The 19,560-nt window shown below is 37.5% G+C and overlaps 1 protein-coding gene across 1 annotated transcript in view; it reads left to right on the top strand.

Moving 5' to 3' along the window:
* The window catches only part of LOC106075636 (ubiquitin carboxyl-terminal hydrolase 31-like), a 53,490-nt gene that overhangs the window by 10,175 nt on the left and 23,755 nt on the right, over window positions 1-19,560 (top strand). Inside the window, exons 7-11 of the mRNA XM_056020446.1 lie at window positions 295-365; window positions 11,160-11,237; window positions 12,757-12,870; window positions 13,000-13,038; window positions 15,176-15,280. Of these exons, the coding sequence (XP_055876421.1) occupies window positions 295-365; window positions 11,160-11,237; window positions 12,757-12,870; window positions 13,000-13,038; window positions 15,176-15,280 (407 nt within the window). The remainder of the gene's footprint in view (window positions 1-294; window positions 366-11,159; window positions 11,238-12,756; window positions 12,871-12,999; window positions 13,039-15,175; window positions 15,281-19,560) is intronic.

Below are 19,560 nucleotides of genomic sequence, written 5' to 3'. Positions count from 1 at the left end.
TTTTTTATCTGATAAAAAAATTAAGTAAGAGATTTTATCAATAGAATTGAATTATTCATTGATTAAAAAAAATATTATACTTACTAAAAATGTAGTACTGATGTGATTTTCTAAGTTTATCTAAATTTATTATTGTCTAAAAATTTTGTTGTTAAATAATTACAATTTTTCTTTAAATCTAAAAATATTTCTTTCTGTGAAATAGAAAAAAAGTGTTATTGATTGATGATTAATCAGTTTTAATGCATAGAATACAAAACCTTAATATAGATTCCTTCAATATATTTCCTTCAGCTGCCATTGTAGACTGTACTATATTGTGCATGCATGGAGGCCTTTCACCAGATCTCACAGAACTAGACCAGGTAACATTCAATGCAGAATTAAAGTTAGTTAATGAACGCACTGGTCTAAAGTCAAGCTCAATTAAAACTAAAAAAAAATAACTTGATGCTATCCTACCCTCACTACTGTCAGGGTTGTATTTTTTGCCTTGGCTCATCTGCCCGGGCACCCCTGACAGTCTATCAACTTATTATGTTAATTAAGTCAAAGAAGTAATGCCAGTGGGCTAGCATACAGTATTTAACAACAAGCAGTAAAGTTACGTAAAAAATGTTTAAAGATAAGATATGATATGAATGTTAGTTCATACATAGCGATTAGAGGAAAACAAATAGTGACTAAATAGTCAATATTATATATTAAATACTATTTCAGTGAGCATGCATTATTTACAAATAGATTTTTAACTTAACATTAAGGCATACCTTAGTTACAGTGCAAGCGATACTATCTGGGCTCACACTTCCCCTTAACCAAATACGGCCCATACATAACAACCAAGTATCGTCCCGAGACATGACGTTAAACTGCGCTCCTCTTTCCTTAGCACTTTTGGAGCTCAAAAGTGCCCTACCTCTTTTCTATCATTGTGTCTGCCTCCTCTTTTCCTAAGTCTGCCTTCGTTGATCATCCAGGGTTCGTAGCCACCTTGAAAACCTGGAAAACACCTTGAATTTCATATTAAATTCAAGGCCTTGAAAAAGCCTTGAATTTCGTAAAAAACGGTGAAAAAACCTTGAATTTTAAAACTGGACCTTGAGTTCTTTCCCTCCCGATACCTGGTGTTTATTTTCGTTTTTTTCCCGGTTACATTGAGCTGACCAGTGACGACGCGTCTACACCGCCTTTCACCCACTTGTGAAGCGCGACCTCGTGATTGAAAACGACCTTGGCTCAAGCAAGCATTTCACTTAGCACTATTTTCCTTTCACTGTTACGACTGAAGACGCGCTAGATCTAGTCTGTAGTGACTATTGTCTATAACTAGAGCAATTAGCAGCCTAACGTGAAGGCTACACCCCTCCGGGCCCTCCCTCGCCGAAAATCTTCTTGTTGTAACAGTAAGAGTGACTTCACGTGGAAAGTCCGTATATCATCTTATTTTTGTGTCTTTCTGAGTATTTTATTAGATTTTGTATTTGGAGATTATGATTCAGTGTTTAAGTATAATTGCTACCGGTACTTTACTTTTGAGTCTTCTCACGATCCATCCTTCTCATCTAACTAGAAATAGTATCTAGATTTAGATCTAAGTTAGATCCAGTGAAGATAATTCGCGCTTAACCTGAAAACTCCGTGAATTTTAGTTAATTTAAGGATCTAGATACAGGTAGGGGCCTACATCTAATGTCTAGATTGCTCTACAAATACTCTAGATTTACGCTAAATCACTAGAATCTAGTGAAGATAATTCTCTCACTGCCGTTAAAAGTCCGCGAAGTTTAGTGACATTGAGTTAGAATCTATAGAGTCTAGATCTACGATAGATTCAGTGAAGATAATTCGCACACAGCCGTGAAAAGTCCGCCAATTTAGTGGCTTAATTAGATCTAGACTGTAGAAGCAGTGACAGCCGTGAAAAGTCCGCGAATTTAGTGACTTAGATCTAGACTCTAGATTTACAGTAGATTCAGTGAAAATAATTCGCACACAGCCGTGAAAAGTCCGCGAATTTTAGGGACTAGATTTACGGTGATTCAGTGAAGATAATTCGAAAAAAGTCCGTGAATTTAGTGACTTAGACTTAGATCTAGACTTAATTTACGCTAATCCAATACAATATAGAGTGAAGATTATTCTCTCACAGCCGTGAAAAGTCCGCGAATTTAGTGACTTAGATCTAGACTCTAGACCTAGATTTACGATAGATTCAGTGAAAATAATTCGCACACAGCCATGAAAAGTCCGCGAATTTTAGGGTTAGATTTACGGTGATTCAGTGAAGATAATTCGAAAAAAGTCCGCGAATTTAGTGACTTAGACTTAGATCTATACTTAATTTACGCTAATCCAATAGAATATAGTGAAGATAATTCTCTCACAGCTGTGAAAAGTCCGCGAATTTAGTGACTTAAATTAGAGTCTAGATCTACTGTAGATTTAACGAAAATATTTCGCACACAGCTGTAGAAAAGCCCGTAGAGTTATTTTGGTTGTAATGTACTTAAAACTGATGGAAAGCAAGTCAACTGCTATAGTAAGAATGAAATATTTTTTTTACAAATCTATGTCAATTTAAGAAAATTTCCAACTTCAGATTGCGACAGTTTTAGCTGAATTACATCTCATATTTTTAAAAAGTTATTCTTCTGTAGTGCAAGCTTGTGTGTGTTTTCTAATGTATTAAAAAGTTGCATTTAAATGCTTAGGAAACACTAGAGATGAATTCTTTTTTTTTTTTTTTTTTTGGAGGTATGATTTCAACTTATTGGCATACATTTTAATGTGGGTTTTTAAATTTAATATTTATATATATATATTGTTCTTTTTACATATTAATGTCATATGTATGTAAATATATATACATATATATATTGCTGCTATGGTGCGATGCATACCTTGAAAATCTAAAACTCTACCTTGAAAACCTGGAAAATACCTGGAAAATCATTCATGAAATTGGCTATGAACCCTGATCATCACACTGTCTCCTTAACTTTAAATTCTCACTACGTCCTAGACCAGTCCGTTTGCCGTGGACTGCGACGGGTAAGGGGGGATAAAGAGATCCTGGTGTTTGAGTGGTGGCTATCTGAGGATAAACCACAACAACACAATACTTTGGCTCCAAGTTCCCCTAGACCTGAGACCCAGATGGCCCGCTCTGGGTCAACTGGCTGGTCATGCCGAGCTACCAGCATAGGTCGTCGACCTATGCTGGAGGGCGGTGGCTGGAGGGTCAATCAGGGAGCTGCTGTATCGGACACATGTCCGATGTAGCAGCTGACTGAGTATAGCACCTGTATAGCCCTGGTGGGCTCATTCTGGACATCCGAATGGCCCGTCCCCTTGTTGGACTCGATGGCGGGTGGGGAGCACAGGTGCAGAATTAACGAAAATATATATGGACAAAAAAACACACACAAAACTACTTGCCCCAGACCTATGTCTGGGCAAGAAACGTCGAATTGATGATAAAAAAAGAGGAGGTCCCAAAAAGCTGTGCCACCTGGCCATTATTTCTGGTGGTTAGGTGCACAGAGGAGGGAAAAAGCCTGACAAAGTTGAGCCCTTTTATTATCTATAAGGGACTCAAGTCAGTAGTGGGAGAGCCCAAGAGTGTGTCTAAGCTACACAAATCAATGGAACTCCTTGTAGAAGTAGACAGCAAGACACACTCTGATGGGCTTTTAAGATGCCGAAGACTCTGTGATCTCCAAGTGGAAGTCATGCCACACAAGAGTCTGAACACCAGCAGAGGTGTAATCAGCTCTAGGGACCTACTGGAATGTTCCGAGAAGGAAATAGTGGAGGGCATTGAAGGAGTCACCCATGCCAGGCGCAGGGAGGGTGAGGAGGTCAAAACCGCCACTATTATCCTCACATTTGGAACTAGGACACCGCCAGATTATGTGAAGGCAGGATACCTACGAGTTCCAGTGAGGCCCTACATACCTAACCCCATGAGATGCTTCAAGTGCCAGGGTTATGGACACGGCGCGGCAGTCTGCAAGAGGAACACTGTGTGTGCCAGATGTGCTGGAGAGGGTCATGAGGACAAGGGCTGCACCGCCCAGTTCAAATGCCCAAACTTTCAAGCTGGCCACTCAGCCTACTCCAAGGACTGCCCTGTGTGGAAACAGGAGGTTGCCGTGCAGGAGTACAAGGCAAGAAACGGATGTACCTTTAGCCAGGCGAAATCGGCTGTACTGGCTCTACCCAAGGGCCAATTCGGCTTGACAAAGACCTACGCCCAGGCTGCTGCTAAGATAGGAAGATCCATAGCCACACAGACGGACACATTGACCCCACCACCCCTTCCTCCTCCTCCAACTCAGAAGAAAACACCACCAAAGAACACACCTCTGAAGAAACAAAAAAGCCCTGTTGTCATGCTAAAGAACAGGTTCTCTGTGCTCGCTGATGAGAGCATGGAGACTGAGCAGCATGTCAAAACCAATACTCCGAGAGAACCCGGAGACGTCATGTCTGACACAGGTTCTCCTCAGAGAACCCAGCCAGACACCCCAACCTCTACCGAGTTAGAGGTTGACCAACTCCCTAAGGGGAGAAATCAAAGCGGAGAGGATGCCTGAGGTGAGAGAGGAGGAAATAACCTCCGCTCTAACCAGAGGGATCTCCCCTCTCCAGAGAGAAAGACTTCCCCCAAAAGGGGGTTGTCCTCCTCTCCATCCAAACCCAAGAATAAAAATACCAAGGTCACTGGAATAAAGGGAAACCCCTCCGGGGGCCTCCCAAGGCCAAATAGCTCCAAGTAGGTCATCTAGAATAAGCCATGGATTCCAGAATTGTACAGTGGAATTGTAGAGGCCTCAAGGCCAATTACGAGGAAATGCAGCTACTGATGGACTCTGAGACTCCTGTAGCTGTCTGCTTACAGGAAACATTTCTGAAAGATTGCATCAGCTTCCGAAACTACCGTGCTTACAGCAAGAATGTTGAGGATGCAGAGAGAGCATCAGGTGGAGTCTGTATCCTTGTGAAGGATAGCATCCCCCATGAGAGGGTAGAACTACAGACCACACTACAGGCCGTAGCAGCTAGGATAACCCTTCACAAGGTTATCACTTGCTGCAGCCTGTATCTACCACCAGGCACTCCATTAAACCGAACAGACATGGAGGACCTATTGAAACAACTCCCCCGGCCTTATTTAATCCTTGGGGATTTCAATGCCCATAACACCATGTGGGAATCCAACAATACCGACACAAGAGGTCGTATGCTGGAGGATATCTTCCTCCAACATGATTTATGCATACTTAATGATGCATCACCGACCTACTTGCACCCAGGAACTGGATCACTCACATGCATTGACCTCACCGTATGCGTCCCCGGACTTCTGGACGACTTTAAATGGTCAGTTAGCAATGATCTACGGGGAAGTGATCACTTCCCAATCATCATTACTAACAATCTCCCTTCATTAGGACGACCTCAGCGGTGGAAACTGAATAAGGCCGATTGGGAACAATTCCAAAAAAGATGCTCCAAGGATATCACAGAAAATATCCTCGATGAACAGAACCCAGCTGATACCTTTGCTAGCAAGCTACTAAGTATAGCCAGGAAAGTTGTACCCCTAACCTCTGCAAACCCAAAACGGCCTAGCAAACCATGGTTTGATACAGCTTGCAAAAGTGCTATTGGCGATAGGAAAAAACGACTGGCGGCAATTATAAAGAATCCTTCCCAGGAAAACCTAAAGCTATTCAGGATAGCTAGAGCAAAGGCTAGACAAACCATACGGTCAGCCAAAAGGAATTCCTGGAGAAGTTTTGTCGGCAGTCTGGATGCCAAAACTTCTGCTAGAGCGGTTTGGAAGGCAGTAAGGCGAATCAAAGGGAAAGAATCAAATGCAATAGGGCATTTGAAAAACCAAGGACGAACTGTCACGTCCCCCAGAGAAATAGCTGACTGCCTTGCATCCTCAATAGCAGAAAAATCATCCACTGCACACTACACGCAAGAGTTCCAAAAAGTCAAAACCAGGGAGGAAAGACACCCCATTGATTTCAGGTCAGAGAACAATGAAGACTACAACAAACCGTTCTCGCTTGAGGAACTGAGGGAATCGCTGGACAAGTCACATGACACAGCGCCTGGAGAAGACGAAATCCATTACCAGTTCCTCAAGCACCTTCCCGAACCCTCATTGGCAGCCCTGCTAGGGGTCTATAACTGTGTGTGGCAAACAGGCGCTTTCCCAAACAGCTGGAGGAAAGCCACAGTTATACTGATACCTAAACCGGGAAGAGACGGCTCTGACCCAGCTAACTATCGACCAATAGCACTTACAAGCTGCATCTGCAAAACCATGTAAAGAATGATTAACAGTAGGCTGGTCTGGTACCTGGAAAGGAATAAAGTGATCTCAAACTACCAGTGCGGATTCCGGCAGGGGCGGACAACAACTGACCACCTGGTAAGGCTGGAAGCTTATATTAGAAATGCATTACTCAGAAGAGAACATCTAGTAGCTGTATTCTTCGATATAGAAAAGGCCTATGACACAACCTGGAAACATGGCATTCTACGTGACCTGGTGCTTATGGGGCTTAAGGGACACCTCCCCCGTTTTGTGGAGGAATTCCTGAAAGATCGAAAATTTCAGGTTCGAGTGGGCAACTCCGCTTCTGACACTCATGACCAGGAAATGGGTGTACCCCAGGGCAGCATTCTGACAGTCACCCTATTCAACATTAAAATAAATAGCATCATAAATGCGCTGTCCCCTGGCATAGAGTGCTCTCTGTATGTTGATGACTTTGTCATTCTTACTTATGGGAAAAACATGAACACCTTAGAAAGAAAATTACAGTTATGTTTAAACAAAATTCAGGGTTGGGCAAACTATAATGGTTTCAAATTCTCAGACTCCAAAACAGTTAGTATGCATTTTTGTAATCTAAGGGGACTCCACCCAGACCCTGAACTATTTATACACAAAAAGAAGATCCCTGTCGTGAAAACTACAAAATTTTTAGGCCTCACCTTAGATTCCAAATTTAATTTTCTCCCCCACATTAAGGAACTTAAGAAGAAATGCCAAAAGTCATTAAACATACTAAGAGTACTCAGCCATACGGACTGGGGAGCTGACAGAGATACCTTGTTGCTGCTCTATCAGAGTCTAATTTGATCCAAGCTAGACTACGGATCCATAATATATGGAGCAGCAAGGAAGTCGTACCTAAAAATACTGGAACCAATACAAAATGCTGCCCTGCGTCTCTGTCTCGGCGCGTTTCGTACATCACCTATCCCAAGTCTCCATGTGGAGGCTGGAGAACTCCCCATGGATATAAGAATGAAAAAGCTTGCAATGCAGTATATAGTCAAGCTAAAATCCAACCCCACCAACCCTGCTTTTGACTCCATATTTAACCCCACAGAGGTAGAATTATACAATCGAAGGCCTAACGTCATACAGCCGTTGGGCCTTCAAATGAGAGAACCCATCCAAAATTTAACCCCACCCATTGACCAAATCTCTAAAATAGAAACCCCTCAGAACCCTCCTTGGCTAATGAATAAACCCAAATTAAATTTATCCCTCCTCAATTTCAAAAAAGAAAATTCAGACCCAAGCATACTACAAGTCCACTTTAGGGAACTGCAGGAGAGCTACGGAGATTGTGGCACCATCTACACAGACGGATCCAAAATGGAGGGAAAGGTCACGTGTGCCTGCTCCTTTCGGAACAAAACAATCTCCCGTAGACTCCCCGATGGCTGCTCCATCTTTACGGCCGACCATAGGGATGTCAGCTTCATCTGGGTCCCCTCCCATGTTGGCATTGAGGGAAATGAAGCCGCAGACAGAGAAGCAAAGAGAGCCCTAAATCATGCGGTGTCAGGAACCCAAATTCCCTACTCGGACCTGAGACAAAGTATTGCCTCTGCCACCTATCGAGAGTGGCAGGACCGATGGGAGGCTGAGACTCACAGTAAACTCAGGCAGATTGTGGCGGATGTCAGGTGGCGGCCCACATCTAAGGGTCTGACAAGGCAAGGTAGCACGACCATGTCCAGACTTAGGATTGGCCACACCTACATCACGCACTCTTTTGTACTGAAGAGAGAGGAGCCCCCACTTTGTGAGTACTGTGACTCTCGCCTCACCGTGGAACATATCCTCGTTGATTGCCCCAGATACCAGGATGTCAGGGCGAAATACTTTAGAGTCACTAATTTAAATACACTATTTGATAATGTCGACCCTGGGAAGGTACTGGGTGTGACAAGTCAAAAACTCGCTGTCAGAGTCACTCAAATTTATCACAGCATTAATTAGTATTTTTCATTATTTATTTATTTTATTTTAATTATTTCCCCATCCTACCCCTAAATCATTCACCCGCCACACCTTTTCCGCTCCAGGCTAGACTTAGTTGACCACATTGGAGAAAACCAGGCCAGTCCTTTCATTTATCTGCCCTTGACCGGGGCAAAGATAGACACGTTCTCTTTGATCTTATCGGCAGGATGTCTGACAGCCGCAGTGGACACCACCTTGTGTGGAATGCAAGTCACTCCCCCCCCCTTTTCTCCTACGTCTCTCTTTGATCTAGGAGATTACTCGAGTCCAAGTGCCTCTCGACGTACCCATGCATGACTCCCATCTCAAGTCTAATTCACCAACGTGTAAGATAAATCTTAGCCTAGGACATTTCCTGTGTCCGCCCACATTTTCCAGGCCTTTGTATATAAGGTAAATTAAATCGAGTCAGACTCTCTCTTTCTCATTCGAGCTGAGCTATCGAGTCTGGACTATATCATTTATTCTCACTCCTAGAGGAATACCTGGTGGTAAGCCGAACTTAATCACAAGTTCCATCTTAATTACTTTTGTGCTATTTCCACTGGATATTATCATGTGTATTCTATTATTTTATTTACATTAATTAGTGCATTGTGTATTTCTCACTGGCGTAAGTAGAAAACATAAACATGTCCTATGTATTTATTTATGTATTGCATTAATCTATTAATGCTATGTTGCTCAATTGATCATTGATGCAACCATGTATATATTTGTACATCTTATTTTATTTCCTTTATCTCGGTTGACAGCCTTGATAATTTTACTAGCGCACTAATACTGCGTCTAGAAAAGAGTTATGAATTATCTCCCCTGTATTCATTTCACTCTAACGAGAGTTGCGCCGCTTGAACGGACACCCTCTCCATTCAAGCGCGCTCCATTGTTCTCGACCTACGGTCATATGTAAACAAACCGTCTTGGTCGCCGACCACCGCCCAATTCACCCCCTCCCCTTCTCTTTCTCTATCCACCTGTGTTATTTATTTCAGATTATTATTTCCCCTTTTATGTACATTTTTATATTATTACTTTCCCTTTTATGTACCCTTTTATATTGCTACTATCAGCCATCTATTTTCCCAATCCCATTTGTCATCATCTCCCCATTGTGCTCTAAAGCAATTTTACCAATCTGACGAATGCACCTCAGGCGAGGGCATCGATAAGATGCATGAGAGACATGTCCTAACTTATCTTTATTTATCCGCAGCCTCCCTCAGGTGTCTGCCTATTTATTGGATCAACTATTTGTTTGCTATCCAGAATCACCTACTATCTTTGTGCTTAGTGCTATTCAGCACTGCACTAGCTCACTGACCTGCCTATTTATTCCTTGGATCAACGATCTATTTACCTGCATCTGTGCTTAGTGCTACTCAGCACTGCACTTGCCTACTGAGATCTACTCAACTCTACCACTTGGCGCTATCGGCATTGCCCGCCTATTCGACAGCCCACCTGTCAAGCTATTAGGTGCGACATCCCTATAGATTCAGATCTGTGTGAGACGTCATAGCTACGCCAACCCTCTGCAACTCACTGGACATATCCTGTCAACTACGCTGCCCACGGCAGATCAGCTCTGCCCGCAGTATCCTTGTGCCCACGGTAGCCGGCCACCCGCCCTACTGTGCCCACTACAGATATTAGATTTTGGGGATTGAGACTCCACAAGAACTATATCACCGGCGTCCCTCTATCCGCTAGAGCGCCACCTCCAGCTGCAGAACCTCAAGCCAGGACACAGCCAGCTGCGACATCAACAGGACAACCAGCTAAGTCAGAGGACAAAGTGACATACTCTCTTATTAAATGCAAGAGTGATGATTAAAGCTAGTATTATTTAGAGATAGAAGCAAACCCTCCCCCTTTTTATTCTTATATGTATATTTATGTAAATAAATATTCTTCATTTTTAACTTTTGTATCTATCTTTCATTGCTTTGTCTCGTTGCGTGTCTGCTCCCGATTCATATGCTGATAGGTTGGTGTGTGATAGCTTTAAAAATAATCATCCCCTAGACATAAAACGCGCCAAACACACATCACATTTCCCCACCTGTCACACTGGGCTTTATCCGGGAAGTGGGGCTATCTACGAAGATCTGATTTATGAATTTGTGAACATGCACTATTTACATTAGATCTTTTCCAAATATTTAAATTTTTACTACCTTTACTATTTTAAGTGTGAATAGACCTTGATTTTAATGATATGACTGTATAGAATCTGGTCCTTGGTGTTTAGAGAGAGAGGGATCCTTAGGGGACTGCAGGCACGACATGGCCTAAATTGTGCCGATGTGCCTCAAATCAAAAATCAAATCAAATCAACAACCAAGTATGGCCCATACAAAGCCAACAGTTAATGCTCAGATCAAGCTTGACTACCACAGAGCCTGAGTCCCTAAACAAGACAAATAAGAATTCCTTGTCATTGCCACATGACTATAATGTTCAACCAATTTCAAGTAACATAAAACTTAAGTTGCTTAATACTTGGGAACAACAAAAGAAAGGCTACAACAGAGAACAAGCCATCCAAGTAAAAATACTAGAAGCAATGATGTTTACAAAACACGTCTGTGGAAATAGCGCATAAAATAATGTTGTGCATAAGAGAGAAACACAGAAACACAGAACGAAGAACCAACTCAATATGTGCATGACATTGGTATGGGCTGTATTTGATTGTGACTTAGTAAAATAATATACCGGCTGGTAAAGACATTAAAATGACTTATACAATTCAAGTAGCATAAAGAGTATTAATGAAACACTTGCCTTAATTTTTTTTTTAAAGATTCGCCATCTTCATCGACCCAGCGATGTGCCTGATCATGGACTCCTTTGTGATATATTATGGTCAGATCCTGATGAGGTAATAGACCTATTTATAGACCATTTGGCCTAGTAATCATACTTTACATATGTTATGTATAGAAATCATAATAGATATGGCTATATACCAGCATACTGTGAAGATTTTGAAGTTTATTTTTGAACAGAATAACAGAGCTTTATACTCATGAAGTTTTTTTTTGTTCCTATTATATATTAGTATCATCAATTAAGTGTTATATATCTGGGTTTTTGTCTGACTTGTAGTGTTAGATTTGACTTTTTTTTTTTGTAGTGCTAGATTTGAACCAGCTGTATATAAGCATTATCAATAATAGTTAAAGTGTTGTGTTTTGAGTTTTTTTTTCTGACAGTATAGTATGCATGCACAGTAATGAAACAGCTGCTTGGAAGATAATTGATTATTGAAAAGAATATTTTTTATGTTTATTGATAAAAAGTCTCGATTACTTATGATGATATAACAAACTGCATCTAACACTGTTTAAAAAAATATGCAGTTTTATATGGTTCCTTCCTGGGTCTCAGAAGGATCAAGGCTGCCTTGCATCATGGTTTCTCTTTCAACTGTACTGCTGTAGGCACCAACTTATTTGAGGAGCTGTTGGAGGGAATACCATAAGCTGATAGTCCCAACACAGGGTTGACCCCCTGAAGCCTTAGCACAGCAAGGCAGTGGAGGTTTGAAATCTGAGAACCCCTCTCCTAGAAAACTTGCCTTTGAGGTGCCAAGTATCTGCTTACATCTGTCAGTAGAAACATGTTTACACAAGTGTTTATAACCTACTGGCAGCTTGGGTGTTGGATTTAATTATCAAAAAGTAATTGAGACTCTACTGATCAGTGGCTTTTTAAGACTTTATCTGGGTTTTGCTGAGACTTTATTTATCAAAGACTATTTAAGACTTTATCTGGGGCTAGTTGAGACTTAGTTATCAGAGACTATTTAAGACTTTATCTTGGGCTTGTTGAGACTTTAGTTATCCGAGACTATTTAAGACTTTTTCTGGGGCTAGTTGAGACTCTAGTTATCAGAGACTATTTAAGAAACATGCCACATTGGAATATTTTATAAAGGAGTTAATCCCCATTGACATCTCTATAATCTTTAAAGTAAACAATTAATTCAAAATCTGTATCTCCAAGATTGCATTGTTTTGGAATATATAAATGGAATCATTCAGCACCTTAATTCTGCAGCACAACTGTTTATACACTTCACTGTTTTAAAGTAATTTGTACCATCAATGGATTCTGAATGAAGTCAAATCCATTATCCCACTGCTAATGCACTGTTCTTAATGTTGACATCTATCCCACACTTCTGCTCTTAAAATATGTCTACACCAAGAAGATGCATGTACAGTGTTATGGCAAGGTTTACATTTAAAAATTGTTATATATGCTCTGCAGAGGTCACCTTCTGAGTTTTTGCAAAGTAACACAAACCCTCTTTGTCACCTTGTTTTTTTTTTTTTTTTTTTTTTTTAAGCTCTGTGCATTTATTTTGATCAAATATCTTGTGCTCACAATGTTAGGACATCACAGGATGGGGAGAGAATGACAGGGGTGTGTCCTACACATTTGGTGGAGATATTGTCAAGGAGTATTTAAGGAGGTTTAGTTGCAGTTTAATTGCTAGAGCACACCAGGTTAGTCTCACACATTTCTGAACTCAGAATTTCTTAAAATTTGTTTTGGTAATGAAATAAATATTTAAAGCACTCAACAGTTTTAAAAACTGAACTAGTCTACTTATGACACTTGTCTCTTGTGTTCAGGTTGTGGAGGATGGCTATGCTTTTTTTGAGAAGAGAAAGGTTAGTAAAACTTATTGACTCACGGATCTAGCTTGATGTATTCATTGTTGCGCTACTATTTGGGTCAAAAGATTCATAGTTATAATATTTGAACTACTATTACTTCTCATCTCTCAAAGTCATAGAACAGAGAGAAGTGGGTGAGAGTTGCTGAATGCACATCAATTTGTACACAGCTTATTACTTACTCACCCCATCTGTCTGTCTGTAAACGTTGACGTACTGTTTCTCTCACTTTCCATTCTTGGATCAAGTTGAAACTTTGCACAATTATTTAATATTTCCAATCACACAAATGTATTATTGTTAGTCTAGATCTATTAAAAATTAATTACAATTGATTTAAAATAATTAATGCAATTTCACTCAATATAAGTTCAGGTTTTTAACAAAAACAATATTTGTTTACGCCTGAGCACTTGTACACCTCTTCTGTAGATTTTTAGACATACTTTGAAACTTTATTTTTCAGTGGAGAGCTGTGTTAAATCCTTGGTTTTGTCTGTATGGTAACAAGTTTGAACATGTTTTTTCTCCCATTTCCCATTCTCAGATCAAGTTAACTTTCACAATTATTCACTGAACCTGACAAGACATGAATCAATAAAAAAGAAATAAAAAACTAGTTAATTAATTGTTGGTGACTAATTATTTTGCATGATTTCAAAGTAAGGGGAATAAATGCTATTTATTGATAGATATGTATATATATTAAATCCATATATATATATTACATTTTGACACGTTTTTCTCCCACTTCCCATTCTTGAATCAAGTTGAAATTTTGCTTAAGTATTCATACTAATAGCAATACACGAATCAATCTAAAAATTAACCAATTAGTTAATCATTTAGTACTAAATATCAGGTGACTGAGCCTCGCTCGGATGAATAATTTGTTAAGGAAGGATATATACCCGAAGTCATTTTGAGAATATTTTTGTACCAGGTGGCCGAACCTCGCTCTGTTAAATAATTTTGGAAGGTTATATACCCGAAATCATTTTGGGAATATTCTTGTAATTACGAAAATGAACGATCGGATAAAGACTACTAATCTGTTCTGTTAGTTCCAATTGTAGGCCTAATTGTACATGTCGATTAAATTTAAAGTCTTTTAAGTCCTCCTACAGTCTAGACAAACTACAGCTCACGTCCGTCTTATACTTTTACAATCCATCTTTTGCGTAAAACTATTGTAGGCTTACTATTATTGGCTTGGAAGAAAGTCTTTGCAATGTAACTTCTCTACGTTATAGGGTAAAACATGCACTTAGTGACAAAGTAAAATGGCGCATTTTTTCTTATTAGACTTAAATCATGGCATTAGTTTTCTAAAGAAACGTTTCCGTGGGGCACCTCTGTTACGCCAAACAATATGCTCGTTACCCATACGGGATACGTGCCCTGCCCAGCCTGACTGTCGGACTATAGGAAGTTCATACCGGCTTTTACCATCCATCCATCCTAGTGGTGCTATGGCCTGCTTTTACACATCCATCCATTCAGATCTCTCCTGGCCCTAACTCCAAGCTTTTTACCGAAGTTTATAGTTAAATCAAAAGAGGCTGCAGTGTACGCAAACTCGTTGACCGCTAGATGGATATCATGTTTAGTGTGAGCAAGTAAGGCGTTAAGAAGCTGTGTTATGACCATTTCCTTTGTTTTGGTACATGAGAGGTAGACACTGAAGCATGAACACATGGTAATAATTCACCAGCAAAATAATAATAATAATAAGGCTTGTCTTAGAGTCCGAAAATTAATGAGGGTTGCAGCTGTGACCTACATATCTTGCCACATCCAGGGCAAGCATAACCATTGTCCGCGGTGCTCGATTAAGATTTTCTTTTAGCGTCTGCGTCTGTCCTCGGCAACAATTTTCTTTTGGTCTCAAATGTGTATCCGCGGCCTTGGATAAAGGGAATTCTTTAAGTCCGACAGTTACGCTGGACAGAACAGTATCCTGTATGGGAGACGAATCTCAGACGAACGCATGCCAAAGGCAGTCTTTTTTTTCTTTGTTTACTAATATACAATTCATGAATAATTGTGTGTAAAAAATCATTCCTACTTATTTCTCAAAGTAATTGGTTTGTGAGTTTCAAACAAAGCATGCTTTTTTTCTTTCTAACAGCTAGTAACAATATTTAGTGCTCCCAATTATTGTGGTGAGTTTGACAATGCAGCTGCAGTGATGATTGTCTCTGAAGATCTGACATGCTCTTTTAAGATCCTGAAAGTAAGTTTATGATCATTGCTGGCTTTCTTGGTACCATTGTGTCTTTCATGGCATTCTGATTTCACTACTCTCCCTATCTGAAGCCCAAAGTAGTTGACCAAGTCATGTATAGTGTATTAGAACAAACAATTAAACCTAAATTAAAAAAACAAAGGTATCATGCAAGTCTCTGCTTTCTTCTGATTGTTTTAAATTTTGATTTCTCCATTCTAATATTGAATTTTTGAATACGGTTGTTGTTTTTTTCAGCCATCAACATCAGAGCCATCAAAACCAATACCATCTAAAGGCAAAGTAAGATGAGTTGAGACCACGCTAGAGATGACTTGACAACGTGTATTGCTCATTTAGTCTACATAGAGTAAATACATTCAAAGTCTGCTACTTCATTTACAACAAACTTAAGTAGAGAACAACTGAGACAATGAAATTTTTTTTTTATTTTGAAAAACTGTATCAGTGATTTACAGAAAATTTTTCGAACTTCTTATTTCATGATATATATATATATATATATTTGGATAAACTAAGCAGAAATAGTTTTTAAATAGCTATGCTATCTTCAAGTTTTGTTTTTTTTTACTGTTCAAAACATCAGATGGCACATACATTTTGACTAATCCTCCAAACTTGTAGAGATAAAAATATATTTGTTGTCAATGCTTAGGACTGCAGTGAATGTATCTACTAGACATCTATAGTGAAGTCTCATATTGTTTCTCTTTGTCTAGCTTGCTCTATTCAGTTTTAGTTCAGTGCTGCAGTTTTATTGTGGCATACTAGATAGTATTGACATTATGTTGGGCTTGCTTCTAGAACACTTGCGTTAAATGAAAGCAGTCATCAAAGTTATTGAACTTCTGTTAAATATTCTCTGCATATCTACCCTAAAAATATATTATGGAAAAAAAGTCTTAGTTTCTTTGTATCACACATGTTTTTGTTTTTCATCTTCTCTCTACATGTGTATGTTTCAGTGCATTATTAATCATCCGTTTGAATATTTTTTCATAGACTTAAGTTCAGTGCAAACAGGTTTTGCAATAGTATGAATATTTTAATTAGAACTAGCATTAATGGTAAACCTAAATGAACTTCCTTTCCTGTTTTGAATCAACTATTTTGTTGAATAATCAAACTTGACAAGTAGGGATTTGCTTATTTTGATACATTTTTGTCCAAGTTTTTATAATTAGGGAATATCAACATTTAGGGCCTAATGCTAGACATAATGGGTACATTTTTTTGTATTTCATTTGTTCTAAAAAAAAATTAAACATAAATATAATACCACAATTTTTACTTTCATTAATTTTTCTTTTGCCAGTGAATACATCCATTAGTCGGTGAATTATACTAAAGACTATCAACTTGTTTAAGTATTTACCAAATACTTTAGCAAATACTGTGGCTTTTTTTTTAAATTCCTAAATTATAATAAGTGAATCAGAATGATTATGGCTTTATGCTATTAATAATATGTTAAATAATAATAGTATTATTTTCATCAAAGTATTCAAAGTTTTATCAACTATTTATTTTATGTTGGTAAACATGTGATGGGTTTTTTTTTATAAAGAATTATATTTTCTCTTTTTTTTCATATAGTTAATATATTTCTTGAGTTTATAAGGTCTATCTGTGTATAACATTACTGGCAAATCTGTTTCAACCTTACATTATAATGCCAATATTGTTACCCAAATATTAGAAAATCCCTTTGTAGAATCTTTTTTTAATATGTATTAAATGAGAATTCAAATATATCTATCCCTGTGCTTTTGAACCAATCAGTTTGTTTTTATCTTGTGGATAATGTTTTCCAAGGTTCGGAAATTCAAATCTGAATTCTGTTTTGCAAATTTCACTGTGTGTATCATTGTTTACAATTTTATTTTGTTAAGTCTTGACCTAGTCATATTTTTGCAAATAAATTAATTTTTCTAATTGGGCAGCAAAAAGGTACATTTCATTTTATTATACACATTTTTTTTTTAAACTCTTGCGTGTGTGCTGTTTATAAATGACCAAGACTTTGCTGTTTTTTTTTCCAATGCTACTAAGACTTTTTTTTTTTATAATACTATGTTTTAAAAGTCATCTTTGTAAAATTTATTTATTTGAGGGCACTTAGATTTTGTTTCATGGAGATTCAGGCTTATAATAAATCCTTACGAAATTTATATTATGCATTTTTTTTTTTTAATGGTGTTAATCCAAGTAACAAGTGTACATGACTGGGGTAAAGTAATAATGATTATATGTTAGATTGTATAAATATGAATAGTTAAAAAATTAAGTGGATCTTCACTATGTGAATAAGCCAGATTATTCAGTTTAAAAAGACTTGTTATCATTGGATGCATTTAGCTTGAAAGATATAACATCCACCTCTCAAATCCTCTTTCAAACAAGAGTATTACATTCAGACAGATGTCACAACCTTACAATCTTGTTTCAAAACTTTGTGCACAAAGTTAGAGGATGGCAGCATTGAACTTGTATTTTTGTGCCATCAATAACAAAACTATAGCCTACTGATTATTTTTTGTATACATCTAGATACTACACAGAATCAAAGTTTTCAACTGTTGCTTACATGTATTGGAAGTTTGCTTCAGTCCAGATACTATTCAGAATCAAAGTTTTCAACTGTTGCTAACATGTACTGTATTTGAAGATTGCTTTATATTGACTGTGATAACTTGGTGTGTGTGTGTGTACAATCTGTTGTTGTTGAGACTGCTGTACTGATCATAATAATGAGATGTTGTACTCTTTGTAATATTGCTAAAAAGCAGTTTAGTGGACTTATCATGTTCAGACCTTATTGGAATTTTTTATAGCTTAATACAAAGATAAGAATTATTCAAGAGTTCCAATATCTTCATCTAAAAAGCTTTTTGCAGTGGAGTTTTCTCTAATTAAGTAGCAGAAAATAACCTTAAAGTAAAAACTAATTTATACAATCAATTGATACTTAATTGAACTTGACTAATAGTTCAATTTCAGTTCAACATTTCTTAGATTTTGTTTTGTTTCAATCTCTAATTTTTGGTCCCCAGTAAATGCACTTTTATTTTGACACAGAATATTTATAATCAATGTTTAACTTCTATTCCCTATATGTGACTATACTATGGTTTTGATATGTGTGTATTAATATGTTAAATATAATTTATTCCAATGTGTATCATAATGTGATGTTGACATAGTGCACAAATGGTTTATTGGTCAAACTAAATCCCAATTCTAAGATTGTTTTGAATGTCTGCTGTCATACAAAATAATGCTGTATTTTGTGTGTCTCTCCTGCTCCTTACCTATTTGAACATCTAAATGTAGTCTATCAATGTAATATGCTTAAAGTACGTCTTGCTTAAAAATTTGGAAAGCATATGGTAGGACTTACACATTTGTATGCAGTACAATTCTATGCCTCACTAAATGGTAACATTTTTTTATCTTACTTTGGAGAGAAATAAAATATTGCATTGGCTACTTCTAAATAGAGACATTAGTTTGTTTCGTTGTTTTTTTTTTAAATTAAATATTGTCAGATCATATGATTAATTTTAGCTGTACTGCTAAGTCAATGGGACAAACATTTTCTTTGAAATAAATGGAGAGAATTGTGTTTATTCCAGTGTAGTCTTTAATTGTCAATGTATTGCTTTCAAATGTATTCCAATCTTATTTTTAAAAATGCTGATGTAATACCTTTGAATAACCATATTTAAGTCCATGCTACTACAATTGATTTTATACACTTAACAAACAATAAAATTAAATTATCATTGGAGACCTATCAGCAATGTTACCACACTAAAAATTACTCTAGTACATTTTTAAAAGTTATAAAAATGTATTGATCTATTAAGAAACTGCAGTTACTTGATAACTAACATCATTGTATTTATTTTTATTTGAAACATTTTTTTTTTTAAATCTTTTTATAAAATTCTGTGAATCATTATTTTACACTGTTATTTGAGGTCTTATCTTTTTTTTTAAATTTAAATTTGAATTTTTTTTTATGTTTAGTATTGATGTTTTTATTAGTCATCAATAAACAAATATATTTTGATTTTAAATAATTTTGTTTGTTTTTTAAGGTTTCATTATTTTATTTGAACCATTTCTATAAATGGGCTCATAATTTATCAATTAGCCCAGAATTTTTAACTCTCATTAAAATCATTCTACAAGCACCATCCATCAGAATCCTTAAAAATTTGTCTGTGACCTCTAAATCTATTATAATTTATGTAAAACATTTG

Source organism: Biomphalaria glabrata, chromosome 2 (assembly GCF_947242115.1).
Source record: "Biomphalaria glabrata chromosome 2, xgBioGlab47.1, whole genome shotgun sequence".
NCBI lineage: Eukaryota > Metazoa > Mollusca > Gastropoda > Planorbidae > Biomphalaria > Biomphalaria glabrata.
Note: the sequence above shows the minus strand (reverse complement) of the source record. Positions and strands in the feature narration are given on the sequence as shown.